The following is a 20,169-nucleotide window of genomic DNA, read 5'->3' as shown; positions in this document are numbered from 1 at the left end:
TTCAAGTCATAAAATAAAAGGTCCTCCCTGGGCCCCAGCCCCAAGGGACCTACTTGTACGTTCTACTTGCCAGAGATGCCATGGGCAGGGAGGGAACACTGCGGCAGAGGCAGGGGCTGAGGCTGACAGACAAGAGGAATGGTTCGGGGGACACTGGTCTTGGTCTGAGGTCAGAAACAGACAGAAGGGAAACTGCTCGTATGTGACAGCAAGGCAGGTAAGGCCCTGGCTGGGGGTGATGCTTTTAAAAGGAAATGGTCTTAAGCCAGCAAGTCCTAGCACAGTCACCCAAAGCAGACGGAGATGGGCCCAAGTCTTATACTTCTTCCGGCTGGCAACAACACCGGCCCAGTGCCAAGGGGGCATCTACCTCCTGAGCCTGAGAGAGAAGCAGGGAAGCCTGGTGGGGGAGTGTCTTCCTCACTCTCCGAAGTAACAGCAGCCCCGGTGCGCAGTGCGCCGCAAAATCCTGACTGTTGTAAACATCTTAGTCACCGCGGGGGCAGGAAGCAGCCAGCCCTAACCAGAGACTGCCTGCACGCCTCGTGGGGTATCTGCTTTTCCAGAAGAGTAACATATGAGCTCTACTTCAAGTACAAAGGCATGACCTGGTATCTGTGGCACCAATGCTTTTAGGGCTTTTCTAAGGAGCCCCTAGAGACCCAAGCCTTGCACCTGTCGGGCGGCAAGGTAAAACCAGAAGGTGCGATCCCTGGCTACACAATGGGTGAGAAATGTCAGGCATCCTTGGCCACACTGCAAGCTGGAGAGCCGAGGTAACCAGCCCACCACGGGAGGCCATTGGGCACTTCAATTAATTCCTTCCACAACAGTGACTGAGCGCCACTCTTACTCACTGGCATCTCCCTGCCCTTGAGATTACAGTCTGTTGAAGAAGATATAAAAAATAAGGAAAGGAGGAGAAGAAAAAATAAGGAAAGGATGCCCACATGATAGGCATTGTGCTAGCAGTAGCCACAGGTGCATGGAAGAATGGCAGGGGGGGGCACACGGGGCCAAGGAGACTTCTGTTGGCCATGGCCAGCTGATCCAAATGCGGGTTAACCAGGGATGAAAGCGGCTGAGACAAGGAAGATGTAATGTAGGAAAGACTATGACAGCTCTATATTGCTACAACCTCAAGAAAAGGCATGGTAGGGCAAGTACTGAGACAGCCCGGGTGAGGTGGCTGAGGGCTCAAGATTCCACTTTAAACATGCAGTGAGGGCCCTTCCATGACAGACAACACTTGCATTCCCAAGAGATTGTGCTGACAGCCGTTTGGGGCTCTATCATAATGACTTATTATCTGCTGGTGTTTATCTCCTGGGTTCTGATCAGCCAGGCCCCAAGTCTAAATCCTCAAGACTTCTGGAGGCAAGCCTACTGACTTGATTACTGGGCCAGAACACATCTGCCTACTACTTGTGTTACTGATTATACTGCACGCCCTTCAACTTGGGGTTTTATATGTGTGATAACATGTCCTGCCACACAATGCAGTAACAAAATGTGCACACCAGGACAGTAGGAGGTGACGGAGAAGACCACACCTTTTTCTTTAGACAATGACATATATTAATTAGGCATATATAAATAAATACTTACAGCCTTCAGCCTTATTTGTAGAAATCGCCAGTGAGTTTACAGAAAAATGCTTCCTAAAATGGCTTCAACAGACATCTAACCACATAGAAATATTTCATACTTAAGAGCAAATTTTCTTAAGACTGGAAACACATCTCTTCTGGCTTTAAACAAAATTTGGAATAGAGTCTTATTTGAGTCACATTTTCAAAATAAATTAATCTTTCTGAAAACATATTTTTCTTCATTTTCTGTCTCTCATGAATAGTCAGTAAATTTCAGAAGTGGAAATTGTTCATTCACTGGTCATTTCAACTTGTTTGAATTTAAAGGCCAAAATCTCCCAGTTACTTCTCCGCATCTTTAACTTCATTTCAGTTCAGTGAATTAAGGCAGAAATGCCTTGCGCCAGGAAGGCTGGGGCTTTCCAAGTTCTTGTTCAGGATTCAAAAATAAAAAGGTTGGCCAAAATAATTTAACTGAAATAAATGATAAAATAGCAGAAAATAAATAATTTTTAACGTAAAATTTTCAAATGGAAGGTAATGCCCAAGTTAAAAACTTAGGCTTTTCTAGCTATTTAAAAAAATGTATTAGCTCATAAATTGAAGTTACTCTCCAATCTCATCTTCCTGTGCAGCAGCTTTTATAAACCCTCAGTATTAAGAGTTGAACACCCTAAAAAGCTTACCTCCCAGCTGTCAACTAACTTAAATCCTTCAGAGCACAACTTCAAGGGGCAGAAAGAGGGTATGAGCGTGGGTGAGCGGGAAGGTATCACAAACACTGGGGGGAATTTACAATATCCTTCATTCCTACCTAGATCCTGCCCTAAGCCCCCATGGGCAGACCATCAGAAAAAACTCTAATTCTAATTACTCTCTTCCTTGAGAACCCCTGCTTTAATCCTGGTGTCAGAAAAGGAGTTTCTCGTGCATTTCTTCAAATTTCTGAAACTCTTAGCTGCCAGCCAGACCCCAACATCCCAGGCTGTTGCTAAGAAACACAAACCACCCCAAGCACCCCATGACTGCAGATTTGCACCATCAACTAGCGATACCATAGCTCGATTCCTCACATATGCAACTCCAGTAAGGCATGTGGTCCTGGCTGAGGAGTATCAGTAAGACTCTCACACTCAAACGTTCTTCCAAAGCTGTAAGCACATGTCCATTTAACGATGGCATAACCAATTTTAACTACAACTGAGCACCTAAATTCAAATGACGACGGATGGAAAGTCATGTATTTGCTAACTGTTCCACATCTATATTGAAAGTTTCAATGAAGGCTCAAATTGAGCAGTTTTTCAAATACCAAGCCTTTCTGCTCTGCAAAGAGTGGCTGTTCAGCAGGGCAGCTGAGGAGTTAGACTGGAATCCTACATCTGCCACTTTAAGCTAGAGTAGTAATTTCGAACCTGGGGTAATGTATTACGGAACCATTCTTAAAAGCTTCTTTCCTGGTTCCTTCTTATACACTGGGATTTATAACAGTGTCTAGTGCCTCCTGTTTCAAGGGATAAGTGAGATAATAAACAGTGCGTGCTGCATAGTAAACCGTCAGAGTTGCCACCCTGTCATTGCCCCTACCCCACCTGCCAATTTAGTACAAGTTACCGAAATCATCACCAGATACATATTTTAATAGGCTTTGAACTAAAAATTTTAGCACCATTTATATATAAAATATTTTTGTTAAATCACAGATGACTGCTATACCAGATACAGTGAACTATATTAAAATATCTAATAAAGTAAGTAAAATATATTAAAATACATAAATTATAATTTTAGTTACAATTTAATTATACAAATATATTAAAATGTATTATAAGCTTTTAAAATATAACAAAATTCTAATGAAAGAATAAAATGTACTAATAAAATACCAATTTCAGTGGCCAAAATTAATTAAATGTAAGTCTCACAAAACCAGTTATGATGCACTAAAGCATTAAGTCTAATTTATGTTTCATTTAACCCTTGGATTCACAGCTGATGCCAATCACAGAATTAAATTAGAAACCATCCTTCTCTAACAGCTGACCGGAGTAGAGCAGAATATGCAACTGATTTAAATCCATTTCTCCTAAAACCTTGCACAATCACAAATAAATTCTAAACCAAAAAGAATGGAGAAGCTGACCTTTTTTCATCTGTTGCTAGGGTAATATGATTTTGGCATAATCAGTATCGTCAAAGCTAAAAGGTGAGTTTAGAAGGATAAAACTCTATTCTCTTCCTACATTTACATTAGTTAAATAAAAGACCATTTCAAATTCTTAAGTAATGCATGCCCAATAACAAAAGGATGAATTCTAATGCTAAAAGAATGAAAATTAAACCATCTGGCAATTAACTGTGCAAACTGAACAATATATTCATATCCTTAACTAGTAGTCATCACTGCAGTAAAGTAGAAAAACAGAAAGAAAAAGGAGATAACGAAATTTTCTTTTCTTCATCATTTTTCACTAAAGAAGTTTCAGAAAGATAAGGGGAAAAATTACGCCTTACCATACATTTAACTGGGATGCAAGTTGGGTAGGTGCTTAAAAATATATAAAACATTAAAAAAAAATCACCATGATTTTAGAAGGCGCACGATGGCAAACTCACATCAATACCTCTGCTAATCACCCAGCACTCTCACCATTTCGTTCCCCCACTTTCATTCTCCTGCTATACCTCGATCTCAGAGATGCATAAAGTGTGTTTCAGAACAGAAAAGACTAACTCCTAGTAAGTTTTCCAAATGCCTGTACCCAGTATGGAAAAAACAGGAGGTAAGACCTGTGGACTCATCTTAAGGACTTTACAAACTCACTGGGAACAGACACATGAAAACATCCTAAAAGAGTTTATAATTAGTCATTAAGTTACATTAAGTTACTCTGCTCACTAGTACTACCTGGCCACGAGTTGTGTCGCCTGTACTCACCCCCTCCAATCATTAGATGAAGTCTCGTAAACCCATGCACTTGAGGTTGGCCTTCCCTGCACATGGCCTGATCAAGGTGTGCACTTCAGGAGTCAGAGGGCCAGGGCCACCGCAGATCCTTGTTCAGAACCAGCATTCTCAACCCTGGCTACACACCAGAATCACCTGGGAGCTTAAAAAATACTGATGGTGGGTGTTGTCCCCAGGATGCAGCTGAAACTGGCCTGGGACACGTGTTTGTGGGGCACAGTATCACTGCTCTGACGCCCCCACCAACAGTGAATAACTGAGTCTAACCAGGAGGAAACATCAGACAAATCCAAACAGCAGGGCACCCTTCCAAGTAACCAACCACCTTCAGAAGGGGCAACACCATCAAAGATAAAGGCTGGGAAACTGCTGCAGATGGGAGGAAATGAAAGAGACATGACATTGAATGCAAAGTGGGATCCTGGACCAGGCCTTAGACTAGAAAAGGGATGTCAAGAGACGGCTGGTGAACCAAAGGGTACCTCTCTGTTAATGTCAGTTCTGCCCCCTGTCCACGGCTGTGTAAGATGTTAATATCATAAAGCCCGAGGAAGGGTATACAGAACCCCACACTATCTGCACCTTTTCTACAAATCGCAAATCACTTCAAAATGAAAAATGTTTAAACACATTTATATGTTGTAACTTATAATGTCTGTTTAACAAGAACCTTTTATTTTGCTCAATTACCTTCAAGCAAAATTTTTTTTTAAAATTTAGCATACACAGGGGAAATAGCAACAAAATGTCTGCTCTGTATTGATATAAACCTTGTATATACTCCTATGAGCCTTATGCAGTGAACATGATTTTTTTTTTCTCTTCATGTGTAAATAAAGTGAAGCTGAAAGGTTATCTCCACAAAGCCACACTGCTAGCAGGTAGTGGTGCCAAAATTCAAACCCTCATCTGTGGGTCAAGCTCCAAACCCCAGGCTCCTCCCAATTTCTAGACACAGAACCAGATCACATCTACACCCTAAAGAACCTCAAAAGATCTGGCAAGGCTCATTCTGATGGCATCAGTAATAACCTCTTGATGTGCAGGAGGTACCAGGCAGCAAAAGAGAAATGGCTACAAAGAATTACCACGGTTCATCTTGTGCTTCTCCAAGACTTGAACAAGTGTAAACAACTTTTACTTGTTTATTTAGGATCAGGTTATAAAACTGTGCAGAAAGAAAGTTTCATCGGTAAGAACCTCAAGCTATTCTCTTGTTGAGGGGACCCTAATTTGAGGTTCCTAGAAGACGCCCAGAACAACCAAGAGTCAGGAGGAACATGACCCCCTAAATTGCATATGAAATTCTGTGTATTCCTACATCTATCTGTAAAAGGGCTCATAGTTTGGAAAGGACCGTCAGGTTAATGACACTGACAAGCTCAACTTCCTGGTTTTATGGTTGAGAATGTGGAGATAGGGAAGGTGGAAAGGATTTCTGTAGCCAGAAAACTACTTAATACCCAGATTGAGAATTCAACTTATGCGTATTCACAATGACAATGTCCCTTTCTATATGGGCAAGTCATGAGCTGAAGGGAAGACACAACACTGTAAGACAGTGAAAACAGAACAGTAAAACACACAAACTTATCCTCAGAAAGTTTGATTTGAAAGCATAGCTGAAACCTGTAACAAAAGAGTAGCACAAACTTTAGAAAGTGACCACATTTTTACTGGTTTCTCTGCATGGAATTTCTCATGATCACTTTTTAAAATGAGGCTACTTAAGCTATTTTTCTTTTTTAAAAGGCTAAATAATGATTCAGCAAAATTGTAGGTTTTTAAATGATTATACCTTTAACAAATGTTCACAGATTAGTAAAATAAAAAAAAAACATTTGAACTATTTGCCGTTAATAATCAGATAACAAATTACTGGAAAAAAATTATAAACCACTGGAAGTAGATACTGGATTTGTATTAATAGGAAAGTACATAAGTATTTTAGAGGCAGAGAAGCTAGCTACTGAGTAACGAGTAGAGCTGGACCTATGTTTTTGACTCCTGAAGACAAAGCTACTGAATATCTCTGTCTAACATGGAATTCTATACAAAATAGTTCTTTCAGTCAAGATTTTTTTGGATGGGACCTGAGGAGAAGGGTCAGAAGCACTTACTGAAGCCAAAACAGGCCAACAGAAAGGAACAGCAGTGAACTGTCTTCATATAAACTCAGTTGGTTTACTCCTAATGTTTTTTGGGAATATTCCCAATGTACTCCCAAAATTATTATATGCAAATATATTTTTAAGGTGTGGTTATAGTATTGAAACCAAATATACCTTCACAGCGCACTGGCTCAGAACACTTATATACTGTCATAATACGTAGTGCTAACTCCAAACCCGGTGGAAGTAAACAGTTATGCTCTCCTGAGAGACATTTAGCCAAATGCAATTTTCAAATCCCTTATATGTGTACCGCCATTTCATGTTTATCTCTCATATTAAATCCAAAGGACTGGAAGGCTGCTTACGACCTCACATGCAGTTCCCTCTGGGCACTTACAACACAAGACATGTAAGGTCACTAACGCAAGCATTACTCCCATTTTAAGGAAGAGGAAACTAAGTCTAAGGGGTTAGAAGCCTTCCAAATCAGCACACATTCTCTATCCATTACTTGAAGAAATATTTATTGGCTTACTATAAGCTCAGGATAGAAGCCCCCAAAGATTTAATGGATGGGAACTACAGAGAGGAGAGGCAGAAAGCATAAAATGTCTAATGGGAGAAAAGAGATAAGAGGCACCCTCCACAGAGGGCTGGGTCACAGTAAGGAAGCCCATGCTGCCATGGGAACATACAGAAAGAAGCCCAGGCTCAGTCTGAGGGGACCCAGAAAGGCTCTCCAGATGAGGTGATGTCTCAGTTGAGACCCAAAGGACTAAGATGTCAGCCACAGACAGGTGTGCTCTTTCAAACTAACAGCACCTGGAAAGTCCCAAAGGCGAATGAGCAAACAGCGTTTAAAGCACTTAAGGTAGCTGAGTTTGCGTAACACGCACCACATGAGAGATGGCTAGAGAAGGACTGCCAGAGAGAAAGGCTACGCCGTGAAGGCTGGACTACTTTGAGGGCAATGGAGATGTAACACTGCACAATGGCAGCTTCACTTTAGAAAATTGGCTAAGGGGAGAATAATTCAGGCAAGAGCTGACAGTTTCTGAACAAAAATAAAGGGGTGCATTATAGATGGATGGACGAAGGGGGGCACTGGGTGGAAGGAAGAATCACCAAGTCAGGCTGGACACCAAGCTGTTAGCTGCAGAAGCTGGGGTGGGGGAATGAGGAGGTTTAGTTTCCTTGTTGGACAGGCTTAAAGCTTCTGTGAATTATCTAAGAAGCTGAAACACTTGATAAGTGGTTGGATTTCAGGGACTGGAATGCAGGCAAGAAATCACAGCTGGAAGACAGAGACTTGGAAGTTATCTGCATACATATATGAGAAGTGAAACTACGAGTAACTGAAATTTCCCAGAGGGAGCATTAAATGTTCCAGGACAGAAACCTGATGGGTGTTCTGGCAACCGTGAGAAAAGCCAGTGAAGACTGTAGTGTTCAAATGCTTTTAGGAAGAACATGTGAAATACTGCAGTGGGGTCAATCTAGGTAAAGACCAAAAACCGTCCAACTGCCTCAACAATGAGGAGGTCACGAGTGAAGCGGGTTTGGTGCCGAGGTGAAGCTGAGACCCAAAGGCGGTCGGGTGGGGAGGGAATGAGACGAGCAGCTGGCCAGGTGCCTGCTTAGTGGTCTGAAAAGAGGGTGAAAAACCGCAGTAGGAGATCGGACGTTCGGGGTTTAAATGGAGGAGAGGTGATCAGAGCATTCTGACAGGAGAGAATCAGAAAAGAATGGGAAGAGATACAGCGTCTCTTCGGGGGTGCCTGGAAGCGAGGGCCCAGTCTGAGGGTGCGGCGGAATCCCCTGCTGGTTTCTGACTCCCTGACTCTCGTTCGCCACTTTTTTTCATTTCACCAGTTTATAAAAAAAGACATTTCTTTCCTGCCCTCCCCCCACCTCCCTCTAGTTCTTTCAGGAGGCAGAGTGAACAGAATTGAAACTGTAATCTAATCTGATGCGCCTCATTCCAAAAGGCAGTCTTAACTTCTTCAAAGCTAATCCTAAAATCCTACTAAGCCAAACGTTTCCCCAGCGCGATGAATGGCTGCGTCTAATACAAGAACGCGTGCATACAGAGCGCCTGCACACGTCCAGCTCAGCGCCAGCTCTGCGCTACAGTCCAGAGCAAACAGTTCAAGTGTTAAATTTCATCCCACCAAATCTCTCTGAGCCATTCCTTCATCTTACATTCTAGATACAGTAACTGTCAGATGTGCAAGATAAAAATCATTAAGGAAAAAAAAAAAAACGAAAGAATTCTGCAATATTCCAAGATGGTTACAGAAATCTCAAATGTGTAAGAAATGAAAGGACTGGGCTAGCAGATAATTATTAAGGTCTGCTCCTGTTTTGACATTAGTGAAATTTAGCTTGGGTACCAAAAACAGAAGACTTTTTCAAGAAGCACTGCAAGAACTACTGATAGTGTATTTACACAGCAGGGTTATCAAGTATTGCCCCTTAATCAACCAGTATTTACAAGGAATACTGTAAGATGCTATTGCCCATTAAGGGAGCCTGAAGTTGAGGAGATTAAGTAAGCAATGTGCTACGAAATAATATATTCCATAAGTAACAAATTTCTAAATGAAGAGACACGGAATTAAGTGTAGTTAAACCACAAACATCTTTTGCAATCTGTAATCATTGTGATTAATACTTAATGGCAGGTGTACAGCGTTTGGAATGGCAACAAGGTAAAACATGTTAGTTTCATGAATAGCGCAAATAAACCCTGCAAAAGAGGCTACAAAGTCATGCTTAATATACTTAATTTAACAAACTTTTCAAGGATCTAGTATATACTCATTACAAATATACCCAATACCTATGTACTTTTTATACAGGTTTCCAGGATAACTATTTGGTTTTGTTTTTAACTTGAGCCAATATGCATGCTTAAGTTAAAACAGTAAAATTACAATCTATCTGAACCCACAAATTGATCTTAGTATCAATAAAAGTGGAACAAGCTGACATTAGGTGTCTTGAGATGTGATACAAAAAGAACACAACACCTTTGTCGTATTTGTGTCTACAAAATTCAACCTAAATCTAATCAAATTTATAGGAATTATGGGATAAAGAAAAACAAATTCAACAATGTCAAAAGGAAGCTATTACCCAAATCCAGAAACGCAGAGGACAATCTACAGGTTGTATAACCCAGTTTTTCCAACAAATCAAGAGCACATCTAAAAAAATAATAAAACTCAGGGACGGGCTGCTATAGACATAAGAAAGATTTAAGTTATACAAGAACTAAATGCAATACAGAATTTTTCTGGATTCTAACAGGAACAAACTTTGAGACAACAAGAATAATATTAAAAAATTATCATGCTTGTTTTATTAGGTCTAATAATGGGCAGTTTTGAAAAATCCCTATCAGGTGGAGATGTGTAGTTGTTATTTTAAAAAGAGAAAGAATACACATATTGCAACTCAGATTTCTCACTGAGTTTGAGTTACAGAGCTTCTCCTGGATACTGTTTAAGGATGAGGTCCCTCTTCCCACTGCCAACCTCAAGAACCAGGTAAGTCATACAAATGTTACTAACAGTTTTCAAAACATCCATTTTCTTTCTCAACTCCTTTCTTCCTTATCACACAGCTAAAGGGTAAATTCAAACATTATTAACTCTGACCGACCGTTCTCAAGTTTTCTCAGCTATAAACATGAATGTGGATAAGTCACTGCCAGCCATGGGAAGCACCAGTGAAGGCAATTCTTAACAAAATCACAGACAAGATAGGACAGTCCTTCCTATTTTATAGAAAAAGAAACTGAGGCTCAGAGACACTGAGTGACTTTCAAGATCACCCTACTAATTACTGGCAGAGCCACGTTGTGGAGGGCTGTCAGCCCAGTGCTCCTCCGCAGGCTAACGGGGTGGCTTGCACGCTTACCTTCCCGTGCTCCTTCCTCACGTGGGAAATGTAAACATCTCTTTGTGTGAATAAGCGGTCACACTCCCAACACGTCCACCCAGGACTGGCCACCTTCTTGGGTTCCACTGACTTTTTCACAGGTGATGGAGATTTCTTTTCCAATTTCTCTTTCCCATTCATGGCTCTGGTGTCCTCTTTGTTTTGATTTGCTGAATTTTGAGTTGCAGGCTTAATGCTCAAAGGCAAGTTTATACCCAAGTTTGGAGGCCCTTCAATACTTTTCAATGTTCCATGCATAGACTATGTTATAAAAAGAAAAGAAATACCTATCATAAATCACACCACTAAAAGGAAACATATGTGGACTATCTTAATATGCTATAGACATTTCAATATGATCTTATATTCATTCAGAGGTATTTAATATGTGAAGAAAAAAAACCTAAGCAAAATTACACTTAAAAAGAGAGAAAGGAGAATTAAGCTTCTAGTTGCTATACGTTGTGCATTTCTAGTTCCAAATAATTTTTAAAAGCTAATTTGCTTGTGCCCATTTTAAGATTCTTAAAGAAAGACTTCTGTAGTGAGTCCAAATCATTCCTAGCCCTCTGTCCTCCCACAATGTGCCAGAGTGAGCCCTTTCTACAATAGCCCATATTTCTGGGGAAGAACATTTTACTTTCTACCCAGAAATATTTAAATAGGCTAAAACACTGGTAGGTGGTCAAGACCCTTAGCTAACCAACTTTAACAAATCCCGAAGAGCAAGAGATCAATAGCAAACCTTTCTCCCTCCCTTTCATGCCTTTCCCATTCTTCGAATACTTGCAAGAATTTGGGTTTGGTTGGGTTTTCTTTTTTGCTATTTTTAATCCCCCTACACTCTATCCCAATCCAGCCCTTCTTACTGGTAACACCCAGACTTGTGAACTATACACAGTGGACACTCAAAAGGCCTTTTTAAATTGCTCGGCTATTTACTGTCATTCACATAACTGCCACAACAACTAGCTTCAATATAAATACACAAATTCCAAAATTTACCTAATAATTAGTGCAGTTTACAATCTGATTCGAAAGATCAGCTCACTTTGTGTTTTGTTTGTGTTCAAGAAGCACAGAGAACAAAAGTAGACAAAAAAAGGAGGCAAACAAGTCTGTGCCTCGGTGCACAATTTATCTTTGAATTGGACCTTCTCATCTGGACTCAGGCTCGTGTAGCCGCTGTGCTCTTGAACCTACAGAAGATCAACATGACACACGTTTCCTGATGTGCGTTGGCACGTCCAGGTCTCCCAGGTCACAGAGACCAACACCTTTATCAACCCCAGCTCCACATTCTTTCTTGAGTGCTGGAATTAGTAAGCTCTGTTCCAGCAAACTCTCTCTCATTTTTCTCAAGGTGAGGTCTGCTCTCAACAGTACCAAGAATTAGCCAACATTTCCCCAGAAGGAAAAAGGCAGGTTCTGTGATTTTCTCATTGGCAGAGGTTACAGGTCTACCAAGACGATCCCCAAGCTGGTCTGTGAAAAGGCCTGAGCAGAACGTCTCATGTTCCTTTGCAAAGAGAAAATCTGGGGCAAGATGTGAGCTCTTGACAGCCAAAAGCTGCAGTGGCTTCTTTTCCACACAGGGCAGAGGCTTTGTGTTTAAAAGGCCTTTTTCAAAACGGAAGCCAAGTTTTCACGTTTAGCCATTTAAAACCCAAAGAAAACAAAGCCCAAAATCTAATAAACTTCTCCTAAGTTTCTAGGCAAATAGATTTTTACAAACTAAAAAGCTAAACAAATGGTTAAAGTATTAAAAGACTTCTTCTGTAAGATAACCTTACAGTGCTATAGAAATTACACAAGAACAGAAAATTCTGCTGTGATGAAAAGAGAGTAAAGGCATGCGTGCTAAAATGAGAATTTCTAATTAAATTATTTTTGTTTCACAATGTAAGTAAAAACAAATGTATTTCTTAAATAAAAGAAATACGACTTAATTCTTTTAAAATCAGCTTTTCCTTAGGTCCTATAAAAATAAATAGCTTGAATGGCTGTAACTTGAAATTTTACTTTAATGTAAATGCCAATGTGGATGGAGTACAGGGGTCCTACACAGCGAATAAATCTGTATTTTGGTAGAACAAAGAAATGAATGGAATTAAATTGGGCACATAAAGATCTACCTTTATATGAATATGTATGTGGAGATATGCTGATCCTGTTCTATTTTCTCTTAATTCCTTCCTCATGAAAAACTGAACAAACAGCACAAGCATCAGGTAATGTAAATAAATTCACAAGAGCTAGATACATATCTTAAAAATAAAAACAAAAACAAGGTGTCCCTAAAAGTTCATCTTTATTCTTACCCACTGCCAAACACTAAAGAGCAGAGTAATACTTAAAATGTATAGAACATACTAGAAATGAGACCCTGAGCAAGTATTCCCACTGTTTTCATATCATGTAGTCTTGTAAATCTTCAGATAAATAAAAACAAGTCTTTCCTCCTTGTGGCTCCAGGATTTTACCACTCCTCTTCAGTCTCTATTTCTTACAACCTTGTATTCCTCCAAGTTCACTATTTACACAAGGAAGACCCTAACCACAAAGTCGAGGACCCACTTCCAAATGTGAAGATGAGTTCCAGAAAGCAAATACCTGAAAGGCCTCTTTAAGAAGCAACTTTCCTTACTTTTCTTTCCCCCCACAGTACAGTAGGTTAAAATATCTGGGTCTAATTCCAATGTTCCTACATTTTTATGAGCAGTTTTTAGTCCTTCCTGATCATTCATTAATTATTTGTTGTCAAGATGATTTTGTACTTTTACTGAAAACCCTTCAAATATCTTAAGAGGATTTTATGGTACTAAACATGAGAATGCTGAAACATTTCTCCCATGCACTTGATTCAATGTAGTAACAGCCACACCGCCACTGCATTTACTATTAATGAGCAGATTCCCCAAGAAGTTCAGCCTTTTGCAATAGGCGTTATGCTATGTGAGCACACATACACTCCATACCAGCAATGGCCAGGATTAACAGTCCATTCATTTAACCAAGACCTAAGTTAGAGACCTAATTCTTTCTTTAAACTGACTTTTTTGTGTAACATATTGAAAAAGCAAAAAACTAAGAAAAAAAGAGACTGAGTTCCTGGTAATATTGGGTCTGCTGTTTCTCTTTCTAAAAAGTTGTCACTTTAATCCCTGAGAGCTGATGGATACTATCTCCTAATCACACAGGAATAAAACTGCATAACCTATCACAGTGGAGAGTTAAAAGGGGAGAACTAAGCTCTGTCCTTAGTGAGCTTAAAAGGCTGTAAAGAGATTTAGGTGCCCTTTTCTGGGGTTGGAGAGTGGGTCATCCAAACTGGACAGCTATTCATTTCATTAACTGAACACCCACCAGGAACCAGACACTGTGCTGTATCCTGGACATTCCACTGTCAATTTACATGGAACCTTGGTAGGAAAAAAAAAAAAAAAAAAAAGACTAAAAGATCCAGGGGCATCTATTTATAAAGCCAATTTAACTGCTTAAATAATTTTAAGAGAAAACCTTCTTTTCTAAATATATCAATATTTACATGAATAGACATAATTCATCAGAATCCTTATCTATTCAAATCCTATTTAGCATCAAGTTCTCAAAAAAGTAAACTTCACAGGCATCATTTTCAGATGTAGGAAAAAAGAACCCTACCATCTCATTATTAAACCAGGCATGCATTTATTGCTTGTTGCTTTGCATTGATCTTTCATCGTATGCAGAGCCGAATGAGGGAAGAGAAAGCATTCCTCAGTCAAGTGAACATATGATGAGAGCCTGCAAAAATGGCTTGTTACCAAAAGCAGCTTTATCCATCCCTTCCCTCGAAAGCATGCAAGGTTTATCAGCAGCAGCAGCTCAGCCTTCACTTTATGACCAATGAGTGGATCTGCAATTCATTTAAAGGACACGAAGAGATGTGCACACACCTTGATATGGTCCATCATGAGTTGCTTCTGTGCATATAAAAGAGAACAGTCTGGACACTTGAAAACAGACACCTTCTGGTTTTCGATGTGTTGGTCAAAGTGGCGATACAGCAGAGTTTGCAGGGTAAATACAGTGTCGCACATGGAACACTTATATATTATTCTAAAATAGAAGAAGTGCATGGAAATGTCAGTCAGCCCTCATCTCTCGAGCCAAAGGAACTGCTACTTTACATCTCATCTCAAGAATTCAGGAGGCAGAAGCAGTGAGAACACATAAACACGGTCAAAAGAACAAAAGTTTCACTTTGAAACAAACTTTTGAAGGCAACTGGCGTCAGGCAAGCGCGGATCAATCATAACATTTTGGGTGAAGATGCGTTCAGCCACATCTGCTTAGGACTCTGATTTAACCACCATTTGCTCTTCACAGATCTACAACTGAAACACATTTTTATATGCTCTTCGCTCATTACTTTAACACAGAGCAAAAGCACCCTCAATTTTTTTTTTCTTAGGTATTTTTCAAGATCAGACAAGGGACACAGCTCAGTGAGAGCACCTTAACTTGAAAAAGAACTGGATTCATGAACTAAGCTGGCCTCCTCAAACCCACTGCCTACACAAGCTGTCACACATTCCAAGTGGTCTTTTAAAGTCAGTAGCAATTTCACACCTCAATATCAACATTTCTGTATCTGTTCTTAACACAGAAAGGCCTACACCGGGAAACACTTATACCCCAAAATCAAGAAACAGCAAAGAAAATCCACACCACTGTTGCCTCAACACACGAATGTCTACTGTGTGTTAAGTAGTTTAAAATACTCACTGTCCATCACATACCATTTCCGTGCCTAATATGTTACCACCCAGCAGCCTCATTAAGTCACCCAGCAGATCTGAACCTTCTCAACAGAATCTCTTCTATCCATCAACACCTTCTGCAGAAGCTCAGGCAAGAGTCGCCTACAGCAGTGGGAGGGCTAGACCCCCCTGCTGCCGACCTCTGCCCTCAGCAGGGTAGATGGGTCACTCGGGAACACATCTGCCCACAGTAGGTCCCCCTTTCTTCAACAGCCAGTCCAGGTCATCCTGATCCTGAGGAGAGGCCCTAAGGACACCTATGTCTCCTTTGAAGAACTGCAGGAACAGACACCAAGAATCTAGGGAGCAGCTAAGGAAAGTGGCAAAGAAACACTGACTGAAGATAAAAGTCAGAGATGAAAAAAGAAATTTGAGGTTCCATTTGTGATCCCCACAGCAACGCTAAGAAAGGAACGCCTCTTGAAACCATGTGTCTTTCCCCTCAGGGTCTTTTTAATAAAGCACTTCTCACTTGGTAGTTCTTTGTCAAAAAAATAGAGATTTGACTGTTTTTCTTTTTCCACGTGACATGTATAAATTTCACTGGAGTGAATGACGTGTTTTTATAAGGTGTTTGACGTGTCAGTTACTTCAGCACAGAGCACAGGCACCCTTGACTGGGGAGGATGGACATTTTTTAAGGTCAGACAAGGCTTTACAGGACTTCACCATACAGCTCAGGGGAGGTACTCTCAGGATGCATCCTCATTAATTTTATCAGGTGTGACAGGGTGTTCCTTTCCTCAGCGCTGGAAATACACAGAGTTGGAAACAGCTCAAATGTCAAGTAATGGTAAGTAGTTAATTAAGAACTATATAAAAATTTGTTAATCATGCTGCAGACATATGCTGGTGACATGGAAATATTTTCATGAAGATTAAAACAACAGGTAACAAGACAGTATGTACGACCTGATCACATTTTTTAAGGGCGTGGAGAAGAAAGAGAAGGCACAGAGCTGCCGTCCTCAGTGCTGGGTGGTAGCACATGAATTCCTTCTATCGTTCTGCTTGTCTACGTCTCCTGATTTTTCTGTAATCAGCATACAGTGATAAGAGAAGAAAGAGACTCAAAAACAGAACCAAGATTTACTAGCCAAGCTAAGAAATGGCTTAAGATTCTATTCTTACACTTCCAGAAAAAATACTTTATGAAAAATGGCATGGCTCATTTTATTCATGATACATTCCTTTGGGGAAGGGTTATATTTGATTTCCTGCCTTCTGTTGAATAGCAAAGGAAGTATAAAATAGAAGATAATCTATTTACTTAGGCATTTTTCTTAAGAACAATTTGTTGGTACGATATCAGAATACCACCCCACAAAGCGCTAACAAGTATAAAGGAGGACATGGTGACTTTGTGGTAGAAAAATCTGGCAGACACCAACTTGACGCAGTGATGGAAGTCAGTATCACTGCTGCAGGGACAGGTAGACAGTGCAGGTCCCCACTGTCCCCCATGAGAGGATTCCTGAAAGGCCTGTGTCCTCTTTTGGATGGCCAAGGACGTGAGAGGGGAAAAGACTGAACACCTGCTCCAGATGGAAGGACACGCATGAGACAGGGAAACTTAAAGGCAACACAAGCTCCTGGATAGGATTTTGAACTAGAAAGAAAGAAAAAAAAAAAGACACTGCCTCATCTACTGAAGACAGTTTAATGAGATCTGTGAGTTGGAAGGGAAGGCAACCAAAGCTCCCTTTTGGGGAGGAGAGGCAGAACACACTCACTTACGTCATGACGCCCTAAATATTATTCCTACATATGAGAGAGAGAGACACACACACAGGCAGAATGAAATGATGGAGTGCCTGTGACTGCTAACAACTGAGGAATCCGGTTGAAGGGGATGCATGAGTCTTCTAGAGGGTCCTTCCAACTTTCCTGTAGAACACAAACTAGGAAATTTAAAAACGGTGCTAATGTTTAAAAATAAGCCCAAATAAAGGGATGAACCTCACAGACATAGGGTTAGAACATGAAGATGGAACAAACTCTCCAATCACAATGGAAAAAAAACAGAGAGAGCCTGCCAGGCAGGGGGGCGGCGAGGCATTCAAGGCAGTGAGTGCCATGTGGACTCAGGCAGAGTCTGAACGGGCAGAGAATGGCGAGGGACACTGAGGGACCCAGTGAGGCCGGAGGCCCGGAGTGCGGGAACAGCAGGGGGGCGGTGTGGCAGGGCTGTGACGGGCTTTGAGAGCCAAACCTGAGAGCCTGATCCTATCAGAGGCCAGACTGAGTGACTGGCAGGGTGACTAGGCTAAGGGTGGGGAGGGGACAGACACTGGAGAGAAGGAGGTGGAGGAGACTGGAAAAGAAGAAATAGAAAGTTAAAACCAAATACCCACACTCAGGCTCAACTTACAATGAACAAAACTCTCCAGAACACAGCACTACACTTGAAATGCACGTAAAACTAAAGAGAAGGGTCTAAGCTCTGAAATCACTGCCGCAAACCTCCTCCATGGCCACGGACTGGAACCAACCAGGTACAAAGCACTGTCCTGAGCATCACACAACGCCCACACCTCTACCTGGTGAAGGTACCTCCCTGCCACTTCACACATGCAACAAGAGACTCAGAGAGATTCGGGAATTTGCTTAATGCTGCATGAATCCCAGGGCAATGGCTCAAATCCACCTTCCTCTGACTCCAAAGTCCTCTACCGTATTCCTGCATGTTTTCTTTCTTAGGAACTTGTTCAAAAGCTCTCAGTCTCTTATACAATTCTTAACTTTGGGATTCTCGTTTCTCCACTTACATACATTTAGAAGTCGCAAATAAAAGGAAAGCACAAAACAGCAAGAAAAAGCGAAAACAAAGCAAAACAAAAACCCCTGCTGTTAATCAGATGTTAAGGAAAATATGAAAATAGACACAATACTGTATCACCATGAAATCCAGTAATGAACATTCAAAATGATCTCGAATTACCCAGAAAAGATTAAAGGGTGTTCAAAGTTTCCTTGTAGACAGCAGGGAAACATGCCTGACCATACACTGGAAAACAAGAAACAAAGTACTAGAACAGTGCCTGGCACATAATAAACATTACATAAATGTCTATTAGATAAAAATTTTGCATCATGCTCTTCCCTTTGAGGTGCTGGGGTGGTAGGACTTCGTGGGTACATTTTCAGATGTACATTTTAGTCTCTAAAGAAAATGATGAGGGGGATTATTTACATATTGATCTTTAAAAATTAATTCATTTGCAAAATTTTGAGTCATTTGCATAACTGCCCGTTAACCAAATACTGCTAGAGTTCAACCAAATACCGGAGAGTTCAATGCCTGAGGTTCTACTGAAACAGGGGTGGAGGACAACTTATTTTGGGCTTTAACATAGAGTGGAGATGGATTTAATGTCAGAAGGAAGCTTCTGCATCAAATGTAGGCCAGCTGGCCATCCGGCGTGGCACAGGAAGGAAGGTTTCACAGAGGCCTGTACAGGGAAAGGTGTGGGGGAGACCGATCTCAGGCAGGCTGTAGTGCGGGGGTGACGAACAACTGCCTGAGGCCGCCGCAGCCGGGCTGCAGGCGAGGACGCGATTTAGCCAAGCTTCTCTCCTCATCCTGACTTAATGGTCTTAACTTAGTGTTCACTGGGGTTTGGGAGTTTTGTTGCACTTTACTCGTAAATCTGTTTTTGTCTTATAGTTTAAAACACAGTAGTTGATGCCTGTCTCTAGGCTTAGCACTTGTTAAAGAACCAGTTAGCCTTGGTGTTTGCAGTAAAAAGAATTTTAAGAGAATATTGGAATAATTTTTTCCTACATTACTCAAATTTTGAAGAATACTGTTTTCACTGATTTTAATCAGTTGCAGCGGCTGCTGCCCTCTATTCCCAAATAATAGCTATTGTTCCGGATTTCAGTAAGTAAAGTTTTATCTATTTGAATAAAGAATGAAATTAAAAACTATATTCACTATGGGGGAAATGTGTCCAGCTTTAGTGTCCAAAAGCCTTACTATTCTGAATCCTGAAGACTGCCTTAAATTCACTAATGCCCATCTTCAGAGTCAAGATATGAATCACCTCATTTGTAATTTGTTTTACTTTGAGTATCTACAAAGATCGGAGTAGAGTTCCTACTAGAACAAAATTCCATTTTATTCAGCAAAAGGAGTCACTTCTTTAGTGTTCAGTCAATAACATTTCCCCAAATTAAATGCTGCAATAGAAGCCAGACATATATAACATGGCCTATCTGCATACCTTCCCCCTATATGTCCTTGATCATGGAGTTACGGACAAAAACACACCAACAGATTTGAGCAGCAAATCGAGCCTCACATGGTGATCGAACTCCACACTGCCATAAGGAATGCAGGCGTAGAAGAACATAAGCACTAGTGTCCAATCCAGTGCTGGGAACACGTGGAGGAGAACACGTGGAAAGGAACTATGGCCACTGAGCCCCTCCACGCTCCAGACATAGGGACCATGTGCTACACGTTTTAAACATGTCTTCTCCTTTTAGCCTCACACACACGCTGGATGTAAGCATCACCCTCACTTTAAAGGGGGAGAAAACGGAGGCTGAGACAGCAAGTGATGGTCCAAGGTCATACAGCTGGTGGGTGGGTGGTAGGATTCTGACTCCAGGGCCCACATTCCCTCCTCTTTGCTAAGCCACCTGTCTTGTTAGGGGCTGCCTGCTGACGTTATCACTTCATTATTAAAGACTCCATAAAGCAAGACCTGACAAAGTTAAGAGAAGATTAAGGCAAAAGT

General features: G+C 41.0%; 1 protein-coding gene across 14 annotated transcripts in view; it reads right to left on the bottom strand.

Moving 5' to 3' along the window:
- Positions 1–20,169, bottom strand: part of ZNF532 (zinc finger protein 532) — a 190,641-nt gene that overhangs the window by 17,804 nt on the left and 152,668 nt on the right. For 11 of the 14 annotated variants that reach the window (XM_057504221.1, XM_057504222.1, XM_036876808.2 and 8 more), the window contains 3 exons: positions 18,366–18,431; positions 14,558–14,720; positions 10,599–10,880 (listed from right to left, as the gene is read on the bottom strand). The exons of 1 other annotated variant lie outside the window; for it this stretch is intronic. In XM_057504221.1, coding sequence (XP_057360204.1) covers positions 10,599–10,880; positions 14,558–14,720; positions 18,366–18,431 — 511 coding nt within the window. The remainder of the gene's footprint in view (positions 1–10,598; positions 10,881–14,557; positions 14,721–18,365; positions 18,432–20,169) is intronic. 2 more of the 14 variants (XM_057504225.1, XM_057504224.1) reach the window with 1 other exon arrangement.

The sequence above is a fragment of the Manis pentadactyla genome, chromosome 6, assembly GCF_030020395.1.
Source record: "Manis pentadactyla isolate mManPen7 chromosome 6, mManPen7.hap1, whole genome shotgun sequence".
In the NCBI taxonomy this organism is placed as follows: Eukaryota; Metazoa; Chordata; class Mammalia; order Pholidota; family Manidae; genus Manis; species Manis pentadactyla.
The sequence above is the reverse complement of the archived record's forward strand: the minus strand, read 5'-3'. Positions and strand labels throughout refer to the sequence as shown.